We start from the raw sequence: 21,109 nt of genomic DNA on the forward strand, positions 1-21,109 counted from the left end.
TTACCAGCTGAAGTGTGATCAATTTATTTGTATCAGCACCTTGCAACACTTAAGGGTGGCAGCTTACCACAAACTAATAGCGACATTTCACTTTCATTAGAGGGATGAACCACTCTTACCAATGTGAATGGCACTTGCTGCTCCTCTCCCACAGCGCTCAGCACTGTATGAGGACTGCTGGTCTGTATTCTTGCAGTCTAGGCTGCTGTGAACAACCCGAATACTCAGACTCTGTAGTGCTTCACGCTCATGTCCAAGAGAACTGTTTATTATGTTTACATAGAGCATGAGCAGCGTGGAAAACATTGGAAATATTGCATCGGTGGTTTAGGGTTTGGACAGCATTGGAAATGGTGATGCAGCTGCTCACATCGTGTTTGAGGTATGCAATATGCCACGAGGAGCCAAAGCTTTAGGCATTTGTTTGAGAAGTGCCCACCTCTGGCATATTCACTGCTTGCTCCTCTGGTGCCACAGTTATGCACTTAGCTGTCTGCTTTTCCTCCATTTCACTTGGAACTTGTAATTTTAGTACAAAAACACAGGTTTCAAAAACAGTCCTCCTAATCCATGAGACTGCTCCCACTCCCTGTCCTCCCTCTTCCTCCCATCCCATCCCAACTCATCCCATCCCCCATGCTCCCACCAACACATACCTCCTTCCCCTCCCTTTCACCCCGGTCACACAGCAAATATCCTGATGCTGCAATTCCAAGCCATGTGTCCGCCCCAGCCTATGCAATCCAATGGTCTCTGACCAAGTCCCTTTGTTCAGAGGTTAATACAAAACACACAATAGGAAAAAAACAAAACAAAAGGAGCCAGACACAAGAGGGAGACACACTGCCGGGCTCTAGCTCTAGCCTCTCAGCTCTTCACCTAAGCTCCACAGCAGCTAAGCTCTTGGGCTACCGCCTTTCACACTCAAGGCTGCAGGTCCCAAGGTTTCCAAGGTGCATAGGAAAAGGAAGAAAGGAAGTAAACTACAAGCCTGTTTCTGTTTTAGGTTCTCCCCATCTGTATCCCTCAACCCAATGGCTGCTGGAGGATATTCTTGACTCCGACAGCTCTTTTCCTGTCTTCCAGTGAGACCCTGCCTGGGCACCAGGTTCACTGTAAGTCGTTGTTTCCTCTCTGGAACATGGGCAGTGGGTTTTGCAGTGAGGGGAGGGAGTGGAGGATGTTGTGGGGGGATGACAGGCTTTTGTCTCACAGCAGGTGGTGGGGACATGTCAGGGAAGGCGAGAGGAAAGAGCCAAAAGAAGTCGGTAAAGCTGGCCCTCTGCTTGGTATTTGTACTCAAGACTTCTTGGGGCAGCTTCAGCGTGCCAGTGCTGGCCTGTTGTCCAGTCACCTCTCACAGCCCTGCTGAGAAAAACCACGTGGCATGGTGCTTCCGGCTGCTTCATCCTCTGGCTGGCTGCCCTCATGCCCGCTGGAGATCTCAGAGTCGCAGTCAAGCGCTTCGTAGATGGTAGGCAGTGTGGTTTGCTGGCTGAGGCGTTTGCGCAGGCCCACAAGCAATGGCTGCGGCATGGATGAGACGTCCACGTTGTTGCCAAGGTCAACCCAGGCTAGGCAAGGAAATTTGTTCATGTCCTTCATGGTATCAGTCAGCTCCTTCATGGTCGCTCGGGTCAGTCGGTTGCCATTGAGGGAAAGATGAGTGAGCTTGGGTAGTGCCCAGAGGAAGGGCAGCAGCAAGCGCACCATGTCATCATTCAGCTCGGTGAAGCTCAGGTCCACAGAGGTGAGGTGGTCCCCGTTGTTCTGCAGGTAGTAGGCCATGCGGTGGACATCCCGCATGGTCAGGGGGATCCCTGACAAATCCATGGAGTCCTGGCTCACTTTCTTCTGTAGGCTGGTCTTCAGGCTAATGGTGGAAAGGGGGAGAGACAGAGAGATCATTAAGGAGAACACTCTCATCCATCTCTCACCCAAGGGAGTGAGCACTTGGGACGGGGGGAACTCATTAAGAACATGGGCTAGAAAGTTAAGCAAAGGGTTAATGGAGTTCATTGGAGAAACAGGTACAAGGTTTGTACCATGCCTCAGGGCAGACTGTGTCCTGGGGCTTTCCTGTATATTCTCAGCACTTACACATAAACTTTGTCAGAACTGGCTGAATGCAGGATGCTAAAGAGTCTCCCACTAGTGCATTTCAATGGGCATGTATGCGCATGTACAGACGCTCATGCATAGAAAGCAGAAATAACCAAGGCAAGCAAACTTTCGAGGTGCACTGGTTTGCACTGTGTGTGGGCTGTTTGTGCACCACCTCTCCAGGTGAATGCCAAAGTCTGTGGCAAACACTGTGCTGAAGGGCTACTGTAGAGGACAGCAGTGTTAAAAGGCTGAGAAATAAATATTTTATCAGGAAAACAATCTATAGGCAAACTGTACTCCAGGAGTGGATTTACTGTATGTCCCTTTAAAAGCCTTCCTAAACAGCACTTAGTCATTAAGCAGCACCAGTGGGTCTCTGTGGTCAGCAAATCATCTGGGATCTGCTGCAGCTGTGAGGACATAGGGGTGCTAAAACTAGAGAGAGGGGTTTAGCCATTTCTTTTGTTGTCTGCCTGGCAAGTGGAGTGAGGATGAGGTGGGTAAGATGTGCACCAGGCAAAGGTGTGCTATGGGGCTATGTATGCAAGGGAGTGGGATGTGGAGTTTTATGATGGACTGTGGGAAGTGGAAGCTGTGGGGCCATAGGACCTGGTGGGGATGCACTGCAGGAGAACCTAATGTCTTGGTGTAAATGATACTAGTTTTGCTGTCCTTTCAGGCACATCTAGCTTTAAGGTTATGGGAGCCTTAGTAGAACCCCCCACAAACCAGTGTCACTAATCATGTGCTCAGTGGGGTCTGTAAGTGCCTTGTTGAGCTTGGGAGGATCAGGGTGGGTTAAGAATTAACCACCAATTTGAAGGTCCCCACTCTTCCTATCTGGCTCTCCGTAGTGTCCTGCACACGTGTGGCACAGCCAGTCCCTGAAAGCAATGAGTACACGGGGACATGCAATTTCCTTGGAGGAGGCTGCAGCACCGCAGGAGCTCCTGTGGCAGGTGAGAATGTCTCTACAAGCCCTAGGTTTGCCAGGCCCTTCTGTAGCTGTGAGAGGATGTGACAATGCTTCTATAGCTTTGCTTTACACATGCAGTTTATGGCATCCTGCAAATCTGAGTCCTTAATAATCCCCTATGAGCATGTCACGCAAGTGGAATAAATGTGCATCAGTGCAGGCAACAGCCCTTTGTGGACACATTCAACAGTGCAAACCTGTAGCTGTGCTTCCTTGTAGGAGTGTGAGGTGAAAGACCTCATGGCCTGGCCTATCAATTCTCAAGCCCAAAAATACCTATCCTGGGTTCAGCAGCACTTTGTTCGAGCTGCTGCTGTATGTCCTTATGCTTCTCATAGGAATTCACTGTGCAAGGCTCAGACTGTATCTGCAAACTTGTATTTGAGTTAATGAGCTTTAATCATAGAGAGTTAATAACAATATGAAATAACTTACATTCAGGCCTAAAGGATTAAAAGAGCCTTATGCAGTACTTACTAAATGTTTACACTTTACATAACCCAGACTACTCCTCAGTGAATCACAGGAGGGGCAAGGGGAGCAGTGCTTGTCTGTACTGTACAGCAGAGACGGATATACTGGTGAAATATTAATCTGAAATCACATAAATTAGTTCTCCAAAGGGCCTTCATTTGAAGATGGTATTTGATATCTCTCCAGTATCAGAGCCCCAGAAACAGGATTGTGAAGATCATTGTTTGTTGCAGCAGTGCAGTTCTCTTAGTTGCAGGAGTTGTGAACTGTGCATACTGCAGTCTGAAAGGCACTAGACTAGCCTCCCTATTCCTGCTAAATCAAGGGATGCTTGATATCAGCCTAGGATGCCTTGGAGCTGTATTTTGTCAACTCTCCTGGTAAATAAATGTGCGCTTTTTGGTACAGTTTGTCACCAGGGACTAGCGGTGGTGTGGCACAATCTACCACAAAAGAGGATTCAAACTGTATAAGTTCAGTCAGGGACTGGCCTCAGAACTGGAAGTCTTCAGTCTCCCCTGGAACAATGTTTTCCCTTTAGCTGTTCTAGGTGTTTTATCTGGGTGTTTGTTTGATGTGGAGTACTTCTAGCAAAAGTAAACATCAAATGCACAGTGGAGATGTGCATTCATGCTGGTGAGATTAAGCAGGGAGAAATGAATCTTGATGTAAGCCTGACTGCATAGGGAAAATAGTCCCCTCTATCCAGCAGGGGCTCATGCAGAAGGTTGAGATGGAAGCCTTCTCTTGCCTGTAGAGTAAGACTCTGTTGGAGGTCTGGGGGGGGATACAGGATAACAAGCATAGAGGCAAGCCTGCAATGATTTCAGTGCCTGTTTTGTGCAAACACAGCCTATGGCTCCTGAAATTTCTCTTCCTCTGTGCTGTCAACCAATGGCAGATCCTGGGTGAGGGGAGCACACAAAGGAGACATAAACATAGGGCACCTCCAGCCCCAAGCCTTGTCTGAGTCTGTGCAAAGCCTCATCTAACCTTCCTATTGCAAAGCTGCAAGGAAGAAGCCTTAGTGCTCCCATTTTGGTATGGGGATGGGAACCAGGCTGGAGTGGGGACCACTGGAGGGCATGTCTGAGCCAGCACCGCTCCCTCTGCCGGGCCTCAGCATTCAGGTGCCGGTTTTCCTGCTGCATGTGCTGCAGTAGCTTTCTTAACAGGGGGCAAGTTTGAATGGCTCTTGGGGTCCCATTTCGAGAGACTTGGCTCTGAATGCAGACAGTGATACGTGAGGGGAAATGTCAGAAGGACAAAAGCAATGTGCTTGTCTCTCTGTCTATTAAGCCTCCCCTCCTGTTGGCTGCTATGCAGACACTGCAGTAATAAGTCATGTATCGTGCTCTGACCAGAGCAGGTACCTCTTGCTGCTTTCTGCTGCAACAAGCCAATACCCCAAGGAGGCTTAAATCAAGCAGGCAAATTATCTTCCCATAATTGATTCTCCAGACTGGACTGTTCCTGGCTGAATGTGCTTAAACCCTCCTGTCCTGTGCCAGAGCCCGCCCTCCCTCCTTTGCTGGCTCGTTTTGCTTTCCTTTCCTGTGCTTTTGCTGCTTCCTTTTGCCCTCATTGCTGTACCTGCCAGGGTGACTCTGGGCCTCCTGTCTCAGCACTGTGGGCTCCTTCTGTGTTTAAGTTATTCTCTTGCCTGTAAAAATGCCTCTTGTAGGGATGTGTCTGTAGAAGCCTCGTCCTGGTGGACATAGCCCCTAATCCTGCAGCCAGGCCCTCAGCTGTCTGGTAAGTGCTGAAGCATGAGATCTGATGCCCCATGCATGCTAGCTCTTCTCACCTCCTTGGTGGTTATGTGCAGCTCCAAGAGGTGCAGCTAAATACTATCTCTAGGGCAGGGCACAGAATAGCTGCCCACTTGTTCTCCTCTATCGCTTTAAGGTAAATATATCTACTGTCAGAAAAGGGACAGGGAGAAGTGGGTAGATGCTTTACTCTGAATTATCTGTCACTTAGTATTTTCTTGGAGCTCTGTTTCTCAGGGGAGAAGGAAGGAGGGGAGGGTGCACAATACACAGCACACCAGGCTCAGACACTTCTGCAGTAGCTGGGAAAATGCCAGGTTTACTTCTAGGGAAATGGATAATCTATTTCCCTTAACTTCTGCCTGTGAAGCAGGCTTAAAGACTGCTTCAGCTGCAGGAGCTTTTTTCCTCTGTGTGGGACAAGGTAGCTGCTTAGGACATGGGTCTTGATGCCTATGGGGTGTGTGGACAGAGGACTGCAAAGCACTGGAGGCTGGATGCCAGCAACTTAATGCTACTGCAGCTGGTGCTGTGTGCAGATTTATAATTGTGGGGATTTGCATCTAACAAGGATCAGGGCCCTGGCTGCAGGGAAGCAGACTGTGTTGTATTATCTGTAGCAAGCTCAGAGAGGAAACAAACCCCCTACTCCTTCAGATTCTGGAGAAATGGCTGCAGATGAGAAATCCTGTGAAACTTTAAGCAAGGATAATCAGCAACCTGCCCTCTCCTGCCTGCCTGCAGCTTGATGAAGCATCCAGTGAGGAACAGTGCCTGCCCAACCTCCTGCTTGCAAGCCTGGTCCAGCACTGCTGAGGGATGAGAGCTCTTCTTGGTACATCTTCTTGTTTCTCTTGTGAAACAAGTTTTTTCTTGTGTTGTTCCCAACTCCCTCCTTGGGGTCTGATCTTTCTCCAACTGACAGGCAGGCAGCCTTCCTTTCATCCTTCCCTAGGTGCCAAGTCTACCCTTCAGCAGTCCCCAGGCTGCACCATGAGCCTGGCCATGTAAGATCCACCCAGGATCAGCCCAGAGAGCAAGGGTTCTGAGGGACTTGCACATGTCAGAATAAAGTTTGCTCTCTTTCAGTTGGAAACATGGGCCAGGAAAGCGATGAAACAATCTTGTGCCTCCATTGGCTTTTTTCTGGGGTAAAAATTTTCTTCTCTCCACATAAGGATCAGTCATTGTTCCTTTTTCCTGGTAACTCAGCTAAAATAAGCAAATTTAGAGCTGTCTTGAGATGAAATAATGAGGAGACCTGAAATTAGTTGCTAGTCGTTTGTTTCCAGGACCTATCCTAAGGGTCTTAACCTTTAGGCCCTCTTCCAAGTCCTTCTTTGAGTCCATGAAGCTGAGGACTCAGCACTCGTATTTATTAGCACTGAATCCCTTCAATGGCTTGCTCATCAGCTAAATTCTTTGGTGGCTACAGGGAAGGGGTGTAACAGCTCCTGACCATTGCTCTGACGGGATTTGCCAAGCACTGTAGTGGCTGCTACCTCTTTTTGGCTTTGTGGGATTTGGAAGACCTTGTTCAGGCCAAGGATGTTCAGATTTGTGGAGTCCCAGCCTCATTTTCTTGTCTCCATGCTGTGGAGGGATGCTAGGAGGAAATGTTGAGTCAGACTGGATTTCAGTAATGAGGGATGTCCAGAATTCCTTGCCTGTCTGGGGAATTATCAGCCCTCTCTTCCTCCTATTTTTGATTTGCCTCCAAATGTAAAATTTTCTGTTGCCAGAGACTGCCATCACTGAGCATCTCCATTGACAGACACTGCCAGCAGTGGCTAATTAGCCACGAGTCTGGTATGGCTTGGCTGCAATTCCTTGCATAGAACCTAGTGACAGACATGTCTGGATGGCTTCTCTGCTTTGAGCAGTGATTTAGGGGATGGACTCCGGGCTTTTTAATCACCTACTTAGCACAATCCGATTGCTTTGCTTCTCTGTGGCACAGGGTGCTGCTGTGCATGGTTGGGTTTAGCTGCTTCCATGCAAAAGGAAAGTGAAGTCTCAAAAGCATTGACCTAGACTAAACCAGCCTGAGCTGGTGAGGCTGGGCCCAGCACCTCCATGAAGGTGGAGGCAGTGCGCATATAGGCCGCTTCCATGAGCATTTAATGAGAAAGGACTTCCATGAGACATCCCTCAATCACATCTCCATCCTTGCCCCCAAGCTCTTTTGATCAGCTGTGGAGAGCAGGGAGTGCAAAGGCAGCTTTCTCCTACCACCCTCCCTCTGCAGTTGGGGTGGGACATGGGTACCTGTAGGTGTTGGTATAGCTGAACACCTCTCTTCCTCCTTGCTCTGCTGTCATCTTCACTCTGTCCTTGAAGAGAGAGCTGTTCAAGAGAGCTGTGAACCCTTGGCCTCCCTCCTGCTGCCATGTGATCCATCCAAGACCTCTGGTTGTTTCTCTTCTTTATTTAGGTCTATCCTAGCAGTGCAGCAAATAATGCTGCCTCTTCACTGTAAATGTCCTATATTGGCCTGTCTTTGTCAGATCTTCAACCGTGTAAGAGTCATGAAGGCACAAGGTCTCTGCTGATTCCTTTTTACTGCCATCTGTCCCTCAGCCTCCATTGCTTCGCTCATTGTCTCTCTTTCTATCAGAGTGTCCTGCAGCTTCTGCTTGTCAGCCTTGGACTTTCTCCTCTGATCTGTGACAGGGGCAGTGTCAAGCTGCTGCATGACACTTTCTACCATCTCCAACAGCCTCTGCAGATGTAGCTGCCTGTCAATGCTGGTGGGGACCCTGGTCACGCATATAGTTTGGGATTCTGCACTGTAAGATGAGGGGACAGTTCCTGCCTTTACATAACTTATTCACCAGCTCATCTCTGTCCAGATAAAATCTCTGTGAGCAGCAGTTTCTTGAAAACACTGTGTGGGGTAGTTCCCATACTCCCATATGACTATTACCATGTGGTTTTAGTTTACTGACTGGTATTCTCTAACTTGGCTTTCTATCTCTTAAAGCAGGAATGATGGGGCCTGTTTACCCTGTTGCATAAGGGTGACATAAAGCTGTAGTTAATATTCATCTCATGCCATGTAAAGGCTGGGATTTAATCTGCCAGAGCTGTTATCCACAGCCCTGAGTGATGTTTTCAAGAAAAAAAGATTCAAAGCCATTTAAAGCTTTTTCCTTGCAGTCTTATAGACATAAGTGTTTTCATTGCATTTTAAAAGTACATCTAATGCCACAATGTCTGCACAGTGTGCATTAATAATTGAGAAATGGAGCATTGAGTCCAGAAGGGATACTCAATTCTCCACCCAGGTTTGGATTAGCCAAGGTGAAAATCACTCAGATGAGCAAAGTAAAATTGTAGTGAGACTTGTAAAACAGAAAGCCCAGATGCATGCCGTTTGGGAGTTACTAACTCCATACACACAACTGCCTTTGCTTTTGCAGAACCAGTCACTGTGTGGAAAATCTGTTGGTATTTCTTGTGCCAGGAATATCCTGATTGTAAAGATCATCTTGTGTTTACTGTATATCCAGGTTTGATCCTTGCAGGAAGGAAATAGTTACACTGAAGTAGCCAGCTCTGGGGATGAGGCAAGTGGAAGATTCATTAAGGTTCCCTGACAAGATTTTTGCCAAGGCAGCTCAGTTGTAATCCACAGCTTGGTTGTAGTGCTAGGCTGTGATCCAGCTCTCCAAGCAAAGACTGTCTTCACTTGATACCTTCTCCCTCTCCACTCTGAATTGCAGTCCAGTGTATCTTGCCCTCAGAAAGTAATACACCCTCTGGGTCTAACCCTATTCTGGAGGCAGATGATGGCACTTGAACAAGCACATACAGTTTTCCTTAATTCAGCTTTGCAGAAAGATCTCAACTTTTGAAAAAAAGAATTAATAATATAAAAAAATCCTGCATCTGTCAAGATTCCCCAGAAGTGGTGCTGGTAGCCTAGAAAGCTTGTGTGTGTAGAGCAGCATTTCTTCATCCATTACTCATACACTATAAATGCCCATTTAATAAGGAAGAAGCTGGAGTTATACAACACTCTAGGATGAATTCTGCTCAATAAGTGAGAGTGATCTATACAACTGTAAAATGGTGCTAAAACTGAATTCCCAGGAGGATGTAAGTGACTGAAAACTGTGCAGCAAATTCGTGCTGGTCTCTTCTGTGAAATCTTATCCTCCAGTTTCTCTGGTTTTAATTTTAAATATCCCGAGATCGCACCTTCTCTATTTGGTTAGGCAGCCAACTCAATAAGGTCAGCTGCAAGTGAGATGTGGCTGTTGGCTGGAAGCTGCAGACCTGAGACAGGATTTTGCAGCAAAGGAGAATTAAGCCCTTGCTTTCAGTATGGCAAGCTTTCCGAGTATCATCTGGGCAGCTGAAATAGTCTCTTCGGGTGACTGCACAGCTGGGACACTTCTAACCTTCACTGTACAAGGCAGACAGCTACTGCCAAGAACCCAGAGGCACAGATATAGGGAGCAGACTGCCTCCCAGCATCACCTTTGACAGTTTAATCAGGCAGAGAAAACAGACACAGCCTGGGCTGAATCTCTTCTAGTGTTGCAAAGTTCACTGTGCTGCAATAAGCTTTCTCCTTTTATGTGTCTGTATGGACTCTGCTTCTGGCCTGTATATCATAACAAGCTGATGTACCTTATTGTTTCTGCTTTATTAGTACATGTGTGGCTCAGGTTTTCACTTGCTGGATGCTTTGGGTCCCACTGAGAAGACATGGGGATGTAACTATAGTTAGTTTGCTTCTGACCTGCAGGTTTGCTGTTTGGCAGTGGGGACGAAAACCTGATGTGTGATCTGGTTCCAGTATTGCATGTCCTTTTCATCTCCCATACCACATCTCCATAGGAGCCCAAACGTAATTAGAACCTGGAAAATGCTGGAAGCTTTCTTATTAATTATCTCCTGGGCCCATCTAACATGCTGCCAGAAAGCAGAAATCACATTTCAGAAGAGAACAAGGGAGTCCTCCATCAGCTCAGTGAAAGCTAGAAGCCAAAGCCCAGGGGACCACAAGAGCAAGAGGAAAATTACTTCAGTTCCTCAGTGTGGTCTCCACGCACTGACTCCTCCCTGTTGTCACAAATGCCCACTAGATTTTAGAAATGCCTTCAAAGTATTATTGCTATACCCATACTTTTTACAGGACCTTGATGGTAGGAAGGGTGCAAGCCAAGGGCATGGACTTCAGAGACAGACACTGTAGTAAAATATTCCCACTAGTAGGTAGATGGAAGCAGAGTATTTGGATCAGGTTAAAACAGCCCATCTGGACAAAACCAGGTGCTTGCATCTCCAAATGAAGCAACTATTTATTGCCTTCCTGCTACTGACAACATCCATTTTCTTGCAGCAGCCTTGGGTATCAGCTCTGCAGGAACTTTTGCTGCAAGCCAGTTCCTCTCCTGTATTAAAAGTAAAGCTCTGCTCTTTAATATTTAATCACAATTATTTTGTGCTTTATGTAATACTGTGCAGCTGGGCCTGACTGCCAGGCAGGGCTGCACATTTTAGACATGTATTTCCCTCCATTGCATATTGTCTTGCTGCCCTCTCTCTGCTTATGCTCACAGATGCTCTGTTTCTGGCCAATGCCCTGTACCTTTTGGCTTGACCCCTCTGTGTGGGATTTGGGCTCAAGGGGCCCAGAGCTCTTTCTCTGGCCACAGACCTCCTCTCTGTGGTGTTACTATGTGATGAGTTTGCAGCAGGCAGTCCTCTGCTCTCCCTGGACTGTACAATCAGGGAACATCTCCAGTGGAACTCTCCATCTGGAGTCCAACTGGAAGAGAGGTTTGTTCTGCAAACAGGAGTACAGAGGCAGAGGGCTGAGTTAGGAGCAGCAGGGAGGGACTTTTGACTTCGAAAAACAGAATGGGTCTGAGTTTCAGCACGGAATTGAGACAGCCACCCTCTACAGAGTTCTATGTATTTTCAACGCTTATCTTTAAGTCTCCCTGTCTTGGACAGGGATGGGGTTGAGGTCTGATTTACTGTCTATATCCTGCATCTCTACTGCTCTGCAGGATCCCATAGGGAAAATGTCATCTAACTGAGTGGATCTGGAAAAGGACTCACTCATCTCTGTTCCCTCGGTCTTGTTCTGCGCTGTGGTTCCCACCTGCAAACCAGCATGAACAGTCCTGCCCTGTGGAGTGCTGGGACTGAGAGCATTGAAACTCACAGTGGTAAAATGGGGCTACAGGTATGAAAGGCAGATAGCCTGGAAATCATAATATTAGGGATTTTATTCCTTAAGATGCACTGGGGAGCTGTCTCTGAGTCAGAATGAAAGGTATGATGGAAATGGCTTCCATGGGGGATTTGAAGTTGCTGGTACACACATCAAAGACTGATAGTCTCAGAAAAGCCCAAGGCCATTCTCAGAGTGCTGCCAATTTTGCACTTCTTTTTATCCAATCCTGCATTTATTCCTGAGAACCTAATGGGACTGACATGAGCTCTTTTCTTAGTAATTTGTCTGTCTTTTCTTCAGCAGTGGTGATCTGTGTCACAGGAGCAGGCTTTGCTTGAAGAAAATTAGGAGAGAAGGGGTGGATTTAAAAGAAGTAGGGATTGCTCTTTATCTGGTTAGAAAAATCCAACTTGCAAGGAGAGAAGTGTGGGTGTCTGATATGTTTGTAGTAGTGGAAAGCAGCTGCCATCCAGTAGCTGTCAGTGGCCATTGTACTTTGAGTTGGGTTCCCTGTACTTTAGGTTCTACACCATCTCAGATCCTTCTAGTCATGGCAAAGAAATGGGAGGTAAGTAAAGATGGTCACCTCTCTGCCAGCCACCCCACAGTGGTTCCTGCTGAGTGGGGTGATCAGCTTGTGGTGGTGCCTTTTAATGGGAGATCTTCCCTGCAGGCTGGGAAATTTTACTGGAATAAACAAGGACAAAGTGGGATGCAGAGCTGGGGCCAAACACCCTGCAAGCCCTGCCAGGAGAGTTGTCTGCACTTTGCAATCAACGGGATTGATTTTGATGCACTTGGGAGAGGTTGAGGAACTGTAAGACTATATATAAAGGAGTAAATAGCAAGCCAGGCCAGGGGGAGAGGTGTTGGCTCTGACCCTGTGCTGCTTGCCTCAGGCTTTCTAAGAAACTGAGCAGTGGCTGCCATGCAGGTTTTCAGTCCTACCTTTCTCTGAGAAGGCCAGTGGCATCCCAGTGGCAGACTAGGATGGTGCTGGGCTTCAGCAGTTTCTCCTGGTAGATCCCCCTCCATGCCCATCCATGGTATCCCTGCCATGCTGCTTACCATACTTGGGACTTCCTCCGGGGCACGCCGTGCCGGTGCCATTTTGAGTGGGGGGTTAGGTGGTAAATCAGCTGCCTGCAGATCCTGTCTGAGGATTTCCAGGGGTCATATTCCTGAAAGCAAAGGGACAGCTTAGACTCTGTGTGTACCACAGCAGAGGAGGAGGCAAGGGGGAAAACAGGAAGATGGGAAAGGAGCAGAGGTTGTAGTGGAGCAGGTGCATGTATGTAAGGGAGGAGATTAAGAGAAAGAGAAGATGAAAGAAGAGTGGTGAGAAGGCCTGAGGTGCCTCTGCTACATGCCAACTCTTCCTGAGGTGAAGGAGGAACAGCAAGAGCTGTGCACTGCCAGCAAGGACCCCAGCCCATCCAAATATGTTCTTGTCCAAAGTGGGGCTACACTTTGACAGCCTACCCAGGAGCAAGTGAAGCTCAGAAAAGGGGTTATTTTCTAGAGCTGTGGCAGGGAGTCTGGCTCTAGGCCACGCAACACCCAGGAGGGCAGAGGTGGCTGACAGCATGAGGGGCTCTGCGTGGGGACCCCCTACACCCTTTTCTTCAGAAGACCTGCACTGTTGTTTAAAGCCTAGTGCAGGGACAGCACAGGTGTCTCAGCTCCTCACTGCTGTATCCTCAGCAGCACTCGTCCCCAGCTCTGCAGACGAGCTGCCAACAATGTGGTATAGGACTCTGCTAAATTTCTCTTAATGACCCTTGTTGCCATGCTTCCCAAACTCTCACTACAAACTGTCTTTGGACTGACTTATCTGTTATCCTGATATGGAAAGTTTAGCAATCGGCACTTTGCCCTGTTCCTGAGGTGTTGCTTGCTGGGAGAGATGTGCCCTGGGATATCCCTGCTCTGCCTGCAGTAGCACCTTGACTTTGTTCCCTCCCATGTTCCAGCTGAGAGATAGCAGGACAAGGAATCAGTGAGTACCGCATATTCCATCTTACATCCTTGTGTCCATTCTGCTCCTGGAGGTTTAAGCACTTCGTAATGCCAGCAGTTTCCTCCAGCCCCTGCAGTAGTAACTAATCAGAAAAAGATGGCACCAAGAGGGCTGATACCTTCCTGAGTTTATTTTTGCATGTATTCTCTGTTGCCATGACTTTGAACAGCACCTCTCTTACTCTGGTGAAGCAGAATGGCAAATGGCAGCTGCTGAAGGCTGGGATTTCTGTCCTCTTTATCATATTTTCCAAATGCTGGCAGATGCCTGCATTCTCATTCCTCAGTCCTCCAGCTGTTGTGCAACATGTGCATTTAGGGATTTGGTAGGTAAACACATAGTAAAACTGTAGGGGAATATGCTAATTCGTTCTTTATGGCAAGTGGTTACAGTGCTGTGGGCCAGCAGCTGCACTGTGGCTTTCCTCAGCAGTCACTGAATCAACTCAGCTCTCCAGGGATGTGCTGCCAGCATGGGGCTGTTGTGTTGTGCCAAGTGGAGAGGGATCCCAGCCTAAGTGCTCAGCTGAGCACTCCCTCATCCCTGTCACAGGTCCCCTAGGAACCCCACAAGGACTGGCCCATGCCCTTGGTTTAGGTGCCTTGTCTTAGGCTACTACAATGCTGGCAAGGCTCCAAGTGCCACCCTGCTGTCACCAAAACAGCAAACCTTTCCAAGTGGGCGCACGTGCACTGCAGGCTTCAGCGCAGGAGCTGGCACAATGCTCTGCAAGCATTTGTTGGCTCACAACTGAGAATTACCCTCCTGTTCTTTCTCATGTCCTCATTGATTTAATTTCCACTGACAGACTGGGAATTGCACTCAGCCTGCTTGCCTGTAATGCATTTACACCCACCAGATGCTCAGCCAGGGTCAGAGAGGGGACGTGGACTGCTGGTGTTTGTGCTGGTGCTGTAGGGTAGTTACTGAGTGTCTCCAGCCCTCCTGTTGGTTTTGAGGGTCAGCTCAGGTACTCAACATTTTCCTTAAGATTGGGGAAAATCTTATCTATATAATGGTACATGTGTCACATAATATATGGAAAATAGAGGAGGAGAAGTATATGCAGGGAGGTAAGAACTATAGTGTTGTTATTTGCTAGGTACCTGTGTAAGGTCATGTCCCCTCACGCTGCCTCCCCTGAAGGGCTCTGTGCAGTGTGAGGTTGGAGATGGTCTGGTACAACAGCTGGAGGTGAGGTCAAGTGAAGTAGGGTTAAGAGGTGCTTCTGGAACCTACCACCTTCCTTTTTAGATGCTTATAAAATTTGTACTAAAACTACACATTAAAAGATATTCAGGCTGCATTGCAGCCCCGTTACGAGAATTGAACTTTGTCTAAATGTACTTTGTCTATTGACAGCTGACAGGTTAATTGTTACGAGAGCCTCAGGAGATGACAGAACAAGGTTAGAAATGCCAGTAATCTACAGCAAGCATCCAATGTATTCCCTAGGGCCCTGGTGTTTGCTCTGAGCTTTGTGTAAGTAATATCTATCTTTGAATAAAGAAATTCACTCTATTGCTCTCCTTATAAAGCAAACATGACACTTGCCAAGCCTGATGAGTAAATGGGTGTATTGCAAATCCAAGTGTTTGTGGTGGCAAAGAGTAACAAAAGTTACTGGTTTACAAAAAGATACTGGTATTGCAGTGAGACTGTGTATCTGTGATGTTTGTCTACACCCAGCCCTGCCTCTGTTCTCCTCAGTCTCTGAAGCAACTTGCCGAAGCAGTGCAGGGATACTGTGCACTAAGACGTTAGCTTCTTGGACCCTGAGTTGTAATGTATTCCTACAGCACTGCTCTTAGGGATCTGGAAGGTTATAGCAGGGATGTAATGCTGGGCGAGGGCAGTTACATATAGCAAAGGGCCTGCCAAGAGAGAGATTGCTCTTCTCCTGAAGAGGTACCAGTCTAGGCATAGGTGCACAGAGATCTCTGTTCCCCTCTGCAGCTCCATAAGCCCCCTGATAAGCTAGCTGCTTGGAACCTCTGCCATGTCCCAGTCAATATGGTACCACTATCTACCCCATACATTTTTATCTGTCCTGTACCCTGTCATCAAGTTTACTACTGGCACAAAAATAGTGATTTCTGTGCACATAACCATCCCCTCCTTCCGTTGCATTCATGTTCTGAGGTAGTTTTAACTCATTTCTACAGAAACATATATCACAATCTATGCTGCATCTATATGTAATCTATATGCTACCATTCCAAGGGCATACACTGGCTGGTTCTGAAAGACTGCAGAGCACCACCCATCACCCACCACTGTATTAGGGCTCTCTTTGCATCAGTGCTATGTTGCAAAGTATTCGTTGGGCAGGGGGAAGGGTTCACCTTTTTGGGACACTGCAGATCTCTAGCGAGGCTCATCAGTAAATCATGAGAGATGGGATCCACCAAGTTGAGGAAAGTTGCATTTTTGTAGAGCACTTCATTGAGAAATGTTCCTTCCAGTCCGAGGTCCTACAGGAAAAAGTCAGTCAGATACATGGGCTTCCTTGAAGCTATAATCATGAGGTGTTTTGAAACCAGAAAGTAAATGTGATGAGGTGCCAGCTGGTTGTTCAATGCAGGAAACTATCCAACTAAGGTGAAGCAGCTATGTCTGATTCAGCATCACTGTGATGGGGAATGTGGACAGCCAAAGAGTTGAATGAGATGGAGTGTTAAGTTCAGCTAGTCAGCCTATGGAGTGAGCACCTTGTTTCCACTTACCATAGGAAGATTAGAGTGATATCATTCCCAGGCTGGCTGGAGCCCAGGGAGAATTAGCTCCAGAGAAGCTCACAGCTTTGTCAGCCTGTATGTGTGAATCTGCTGAAGAAGCTGTGCAGGAAGGCTGGCTCTAAACCTACCTCTCCAATCTCAGCTTTCCAGGAAGAATCAGACCTTTCTCAGGTATTTAGATGTTGCCCTATGCCCTGGTTGTGGCTGGCAGAGCAGAAGTCCTGCCCATAAATATGAGCTTAGCTGTCCTTTGAATTTCTCACTAAGTTCTAACACTGCCAGTATTGCCTTTTGGATGTAATGGTAAATTTATAGGTAGCTCTACCATGACAGTCATGGGGAGTCCTCTTCCTGTCTTTCACAGCATGAGCTGGGGGAATATCTGTAGTCCATGCAACTAACCTGCATGGACTTCAAGCATGGGGCACCTTTGGACATGCTGGAAGAAATCTCAGCATCCTTGGGAACAAAAAAGCCTCTGAGGGGCATCAGATGGGTGATACTGCAAAGAACTAAGCTGTTTCTTGCTAAGAGGAAAGCTAAGATCTAATATATGGCACAGTTACTTCCAATCAGGAGGTACCACAAGGCTGTGAAAATAAAAAGGGGCATCTGGTAAAGAGAGACCACACACACTGAAAATACCTCAAGGACAGAAAAAGAATAACCCAGGATTAGGAATGTAGAACAAAGGAGCTCCCTAATAGGGATAGTACTGAATTTGAGTCAGTTGACAAGGAAGGCTCAGCTGAGGAATTAAACAAGTCCTATGCACATTTTGTATGCTGCTGCCAGGAGAAGTGAATAAGCAAATGGGTGCCCCATATGTTCGCGCTGCTCCACGGAATGTGTGCACCACCAGTGAAAGGTGCACTGAGAGCTCAGGGAAAAAAAGAGAAGAAGAGAGACAAAAAATACCAGCTGGGTGCACACACATCCATCAGCAGCAGGGACAGAGCCATAGCTAGCAGAGATGTGGGATCTTAACCCTAAGCAGCAAGTACAGACAGTGTTGTATCTACTCTCTCCTGCCTGGATTGAGCAGAGAGCACAATACCAGAGAGACCCTGGCTACAGATCTAGTGGAGAAAGGGATGATAAATCAAAAGCTTTACAGCCCCATTACTGTGTGTACACAGATGACACCCATAAGCAAGCAAGGAACCCAAGCAGTGGATCAGTCCCGAAAGACAGACAGCCAGACACAGCTGGATGTGGGCCAGGAGCATACCAAGGCACCATGCCAATGTCTCCCTTAACCATAAGGCTTCAGGGAAATGGAGCCTCCTACGCCAAGTGTAATATACGCAGATGAAGAAAGCTGCCAAGTGGATGGCATGGCTGGGCATGCAGCAGTGGATGTCAGAGCAGTAATTAAACTCCCCCAGTTGGAGCTATACTATTAAGATGAATCTGCATTCCCATTATAAATCCTGCCTGCAAGGGCTTTATAAGTAATATAGCTGTAAATATTCACTGCATGTTGATAGTCCATAAATTCTTAGCCCAGGGACATTTTCTGGTTCACTTTACTTAATTTCCTCCCTCCCTCCTTCTCTATCGTTTCTTGGAAAATTTTGTACCACATAAAGGATGGCTGCAGGCAGTAGAATATTGTAAGTCTTGCCAGATCAGTTTGCTTAGTGCTGTTATCTTAAAAATTATACTTGGTCATTGTCTGGGTGCAGGGAGATCAGATTGTACCAGATTTTATACTGGTGTAAATCCATTGTCTCCCCTGGCTTCAGCTGAGTGATGTCCATTTAGACCAGCAGAAATCTCTGCTGCCTTTTGCAAGTGGTATTTCTGAGACTGGTAAGGTAATGTGCAGTGAGTTGTCCAAGTGTTCCTGTACAAAGCAAGTGTACCTGAGTGTATACCTGTGATTTGTGGTTCAGTGCAGTCTTCTGAAATGGTGGGACCTTGCATCTATGTTAGTGGATCTGCTTCTGCCTGGCTTGCTTTACTTTGTTACACCTTCCCCACAGCAGTCCACAGCCCTTTGGGGTCTGCAGACACAGGTCAAAACCCACTAGCAGATACAAATACACCCTGCAGGGTACAGCTGCAGAGCTGGACAAGGTCTCTCTCTGCTGGGAGCAGCAGGCTGCCTGCAGCAGGAGGCACACACCAGCAGCCCATGACCTCTGGTCTGGCCTCAGCCAGGTGTCTGCTCACCTGAGGAGGCTGTCATTCTGGTCTCACCATTGCTCTGCTTTCTCTGGGATGTTTGTATCCCGCCCAAGGCACAGTGATGAGTTATGGTGTTAAATATCACTGTCCAGTAAACAAGGTATCTCTTTCTTTTTATAGGTTACAAACAGACTCTTACCTGGGACACACTAATCCGTGACTCCTTAGAGCATCTTACTGCCAAGGTAAGCCACTCTGTGTAAGGAAGGATATGCTGGGGACCAAGCTAAGGGCTGAATTTAGTTGGGGAATGAGGTAAATTTGTAAATGGGAAAAAAGGCTGATCGTAGTACTCTCTAAGCTGATGCAGGACATGTGAAGAGGACTGGTTCTGATAACATGACCCCGAACTGGCTTACAGTTATGTTTAGTTGTTGAAGGTTGTGGTATGTATTAGTGATGTAGCCTTGTTCTCTAAATACCTGAGCACACAACGAACCAGAGTCTTTGGGGTGTGTTGGATGGATTCCTGTCTCACTGTGTTGTGACTACAGGATGCATGTCTCACTGCTCTGTCATGAGCAGATGAACAGAGGGTCACTGTTTTGACATGGACAGGCAGAGATGGGGACCAGGAAAAACAAGAGGAACTGGAAAGGCAGTGGACAATATCTGATGTTCAGGACATGGTGATTCTCAGTGCAGATGTGCTGAGTGTTTAACTGGTCCTGAAATGAGGGCTTAAAAATGACCCTCCATGCCAGATGGCCGTGACCTAGCATTCAAACTCTGACTGTTCACAGTTGGATCTTCTGGAGATCTCCAAGGTCTGTGGAAGACTTCAGTGCTTCAGTCTCAAGGAGAGATGCTGAGCACTATAGAAAATAGCAATCTGTAGTTCTGGCCTAGGGCATACACTACAAAAGTCTGTTCATGTTACATTGCTGCATTCATTTGCAGTGGTTGCCTCTCTCTTCAGGAGCTTCTTGTAATAGTGCCTCCTAACTGTCTTTGAAATGTTACTCCACCTTTTTCTGCCACACTGGTACAGGCTTTCTGCTGAGGGTTTATCTGTCTACATGTGTGGCAAGAACAGTGTTTGTTGAGCTGGTGGCAATCCTTATGTGAATGCTAAGGTAGTGAACAGGAAAAGTAGAGATGTAGGTTTTGGTCCTATAAGTTCTTACTTCTAAATGTGCAGCTTGCTGGGAACATGGGGCACTGACCACCATTGTTGGATGTGTTGCAAAGCCCAGGACATTCAGAGCAGAGAGGGCTGCTAATGCAGCTCCCTGCAGCTGGTAATATGGCTGCAAGCATCCCAGCAAGTCAGTCCTGCTCCAGTATGCTCCCCGAGTAGCCCAAAGATTACTTGCCACTATGGTGAGAAACTCAGTATGTTCCCAAGATTATGTTGGTCATTATCTAACAAAGATGAAAGCTAAGAACTGATGATGGTTTATGTCCAAATTGGAGGATTCAACGCCTATGCTACTGACTGCAGAGTTGCCTGCAGCTGAGGGAGCCGAGTTTGCCTGAAAAGTGATGGTAGCACTGAGCAATGGAGTAGATGGCTCTGTTCCAGCAAGCAGGGCTCTGTCCTCAGCAGCAGTTTGGCACCACACTGTCTGCACACTGGCTTTTCTGTTCCTGAATAGTAGCAGACAGAAAAAAGCTTCCACTGATACACTGACCCCTTTACCTCTCCTCTCAATGAAAACTGCCACAGAGATCCTCTTCCTCTCCAAACCCATTTTGGGCTCTCCCAAAAAACAGATCTTGGCCAGCCTGGCTGGATGGACATAATGGGATGTGGTGGCAGTGGGATGGCATTGGCTTTTCTCTGGGGGACATCAATCCTGAGCGCACTCGGCGACTTGCATTGAGGGGTGTGGATGGGCACGGCTGAGGCTTGGGTCCCCCTTTTGCTGCGAGCAGTCGAATCCTCCAGCCCCTCCGCCCGGAGATGGAGCCGGGCTGGTGACCGGGAGCCCGGGTGGGTGTCGCCTCCCGCAGCCGCTTCTGCCTGCTGCGGCGGGCACCTAGCGAGGCAGCTCCCGCACCGCCGGGGCTAGGAGCGGAGAAAAGCAGCACAAAGAGCCCGCCCCGCCCCGCAGAGGGGAGCTGCAAACCCCACACTGCCGAGGAGGGGAGCTTGTAAAGCCCGGCTCCCCGCCCCACTCTGCAGACCCCGGCCCGGCCGGCACCGCCCGCGCCGCGCACAGCCCTTTGTTGCCCGCCCTGCCCCGGAGGTGGCGGCCGGGGTCCCTTATCGCTCTCAGCATTTACCTTGCGAAGCAGCCTAAGGATGTGCACGGCGTGCTCCCGCTTGTGCTCCCGGATGGTGGCCTGGATCTCCCGCAGCCACCCTACCCGCCGCACGTAGGGCGCCGGCGAGGCTTTCCGCAGCACCCCGGGCAGCTTCTGCGGATGGAGGAGCAGGGAGGAGAGGTGGAAGTCGCCCCGACCGCCCTCTAGCCTGCCGGTGCAGGGCTCCTCGGTGCTCTCATCTTCTAGGCTGCTCTGCCGGCTGAGGCGGGAGCCCATGGCCGCGTTCCGACCGCGATGCCGTCGTGCTTCGGGCCAGGCGGGTATGGGGTTGTGGGCCGGGGGAGGCGCCGGGGGAGGCGGGGGGTCTGGGCGGCTCCGCCCCGGCTCCCCGTGCTCCCCGCTGGTGGTTCCCGACGCTCCCGG

The 21,109-nt window shown here is 48.3% G+C and overlaps 1 protein-coding gene across 1 annotated transcript; it reads right to left on the reverse strand.

Annotated features, from left to right (window-relative positions):
• Positions 1 to 20,998, reverse strand: LRRC75B (leucine rich repeat containing 75B). The gene is made up of 4 exons (XM_005147783.3): positions 20,705 to 20,998; positions 15,890 to 16,018; positions 12,593 to 12,705; positions 1 to 1,873 (listed from the first exon to the last, which is right to left on the reverse strand). The coding sequence occupies exons 1-4, from the start codon at positions 20,960 to 20,962 to the stop codon at positions 1,351 to 1,353; spliced, it is 1,023 nt and encodes a 340-aa protein (XP_005147840.1). The 5' UTR covers positions 20,963 to 20,998; the 3' UTR covers positions 1 to 1,350.
• Positions 20,999 to 21,109: the final 111 nt, after the last annotated feature.

The sequence above is a fragment of the Melopsittacus undulatus genome, chromosome 12, assembly GCF_012275295.1.
Source record: "Melopsittacus undulatus isolate bMelUnd1 chromosome 12, bMelUnd1.mat.Z, whole genome shotgun sequence".
Lineage (NCBI taxonomy): Eukaryota > Metazoa > Chordata > Aves > Psittaciformes > Psittaculidae > Melopsittacus > Melopsittacus undulatus.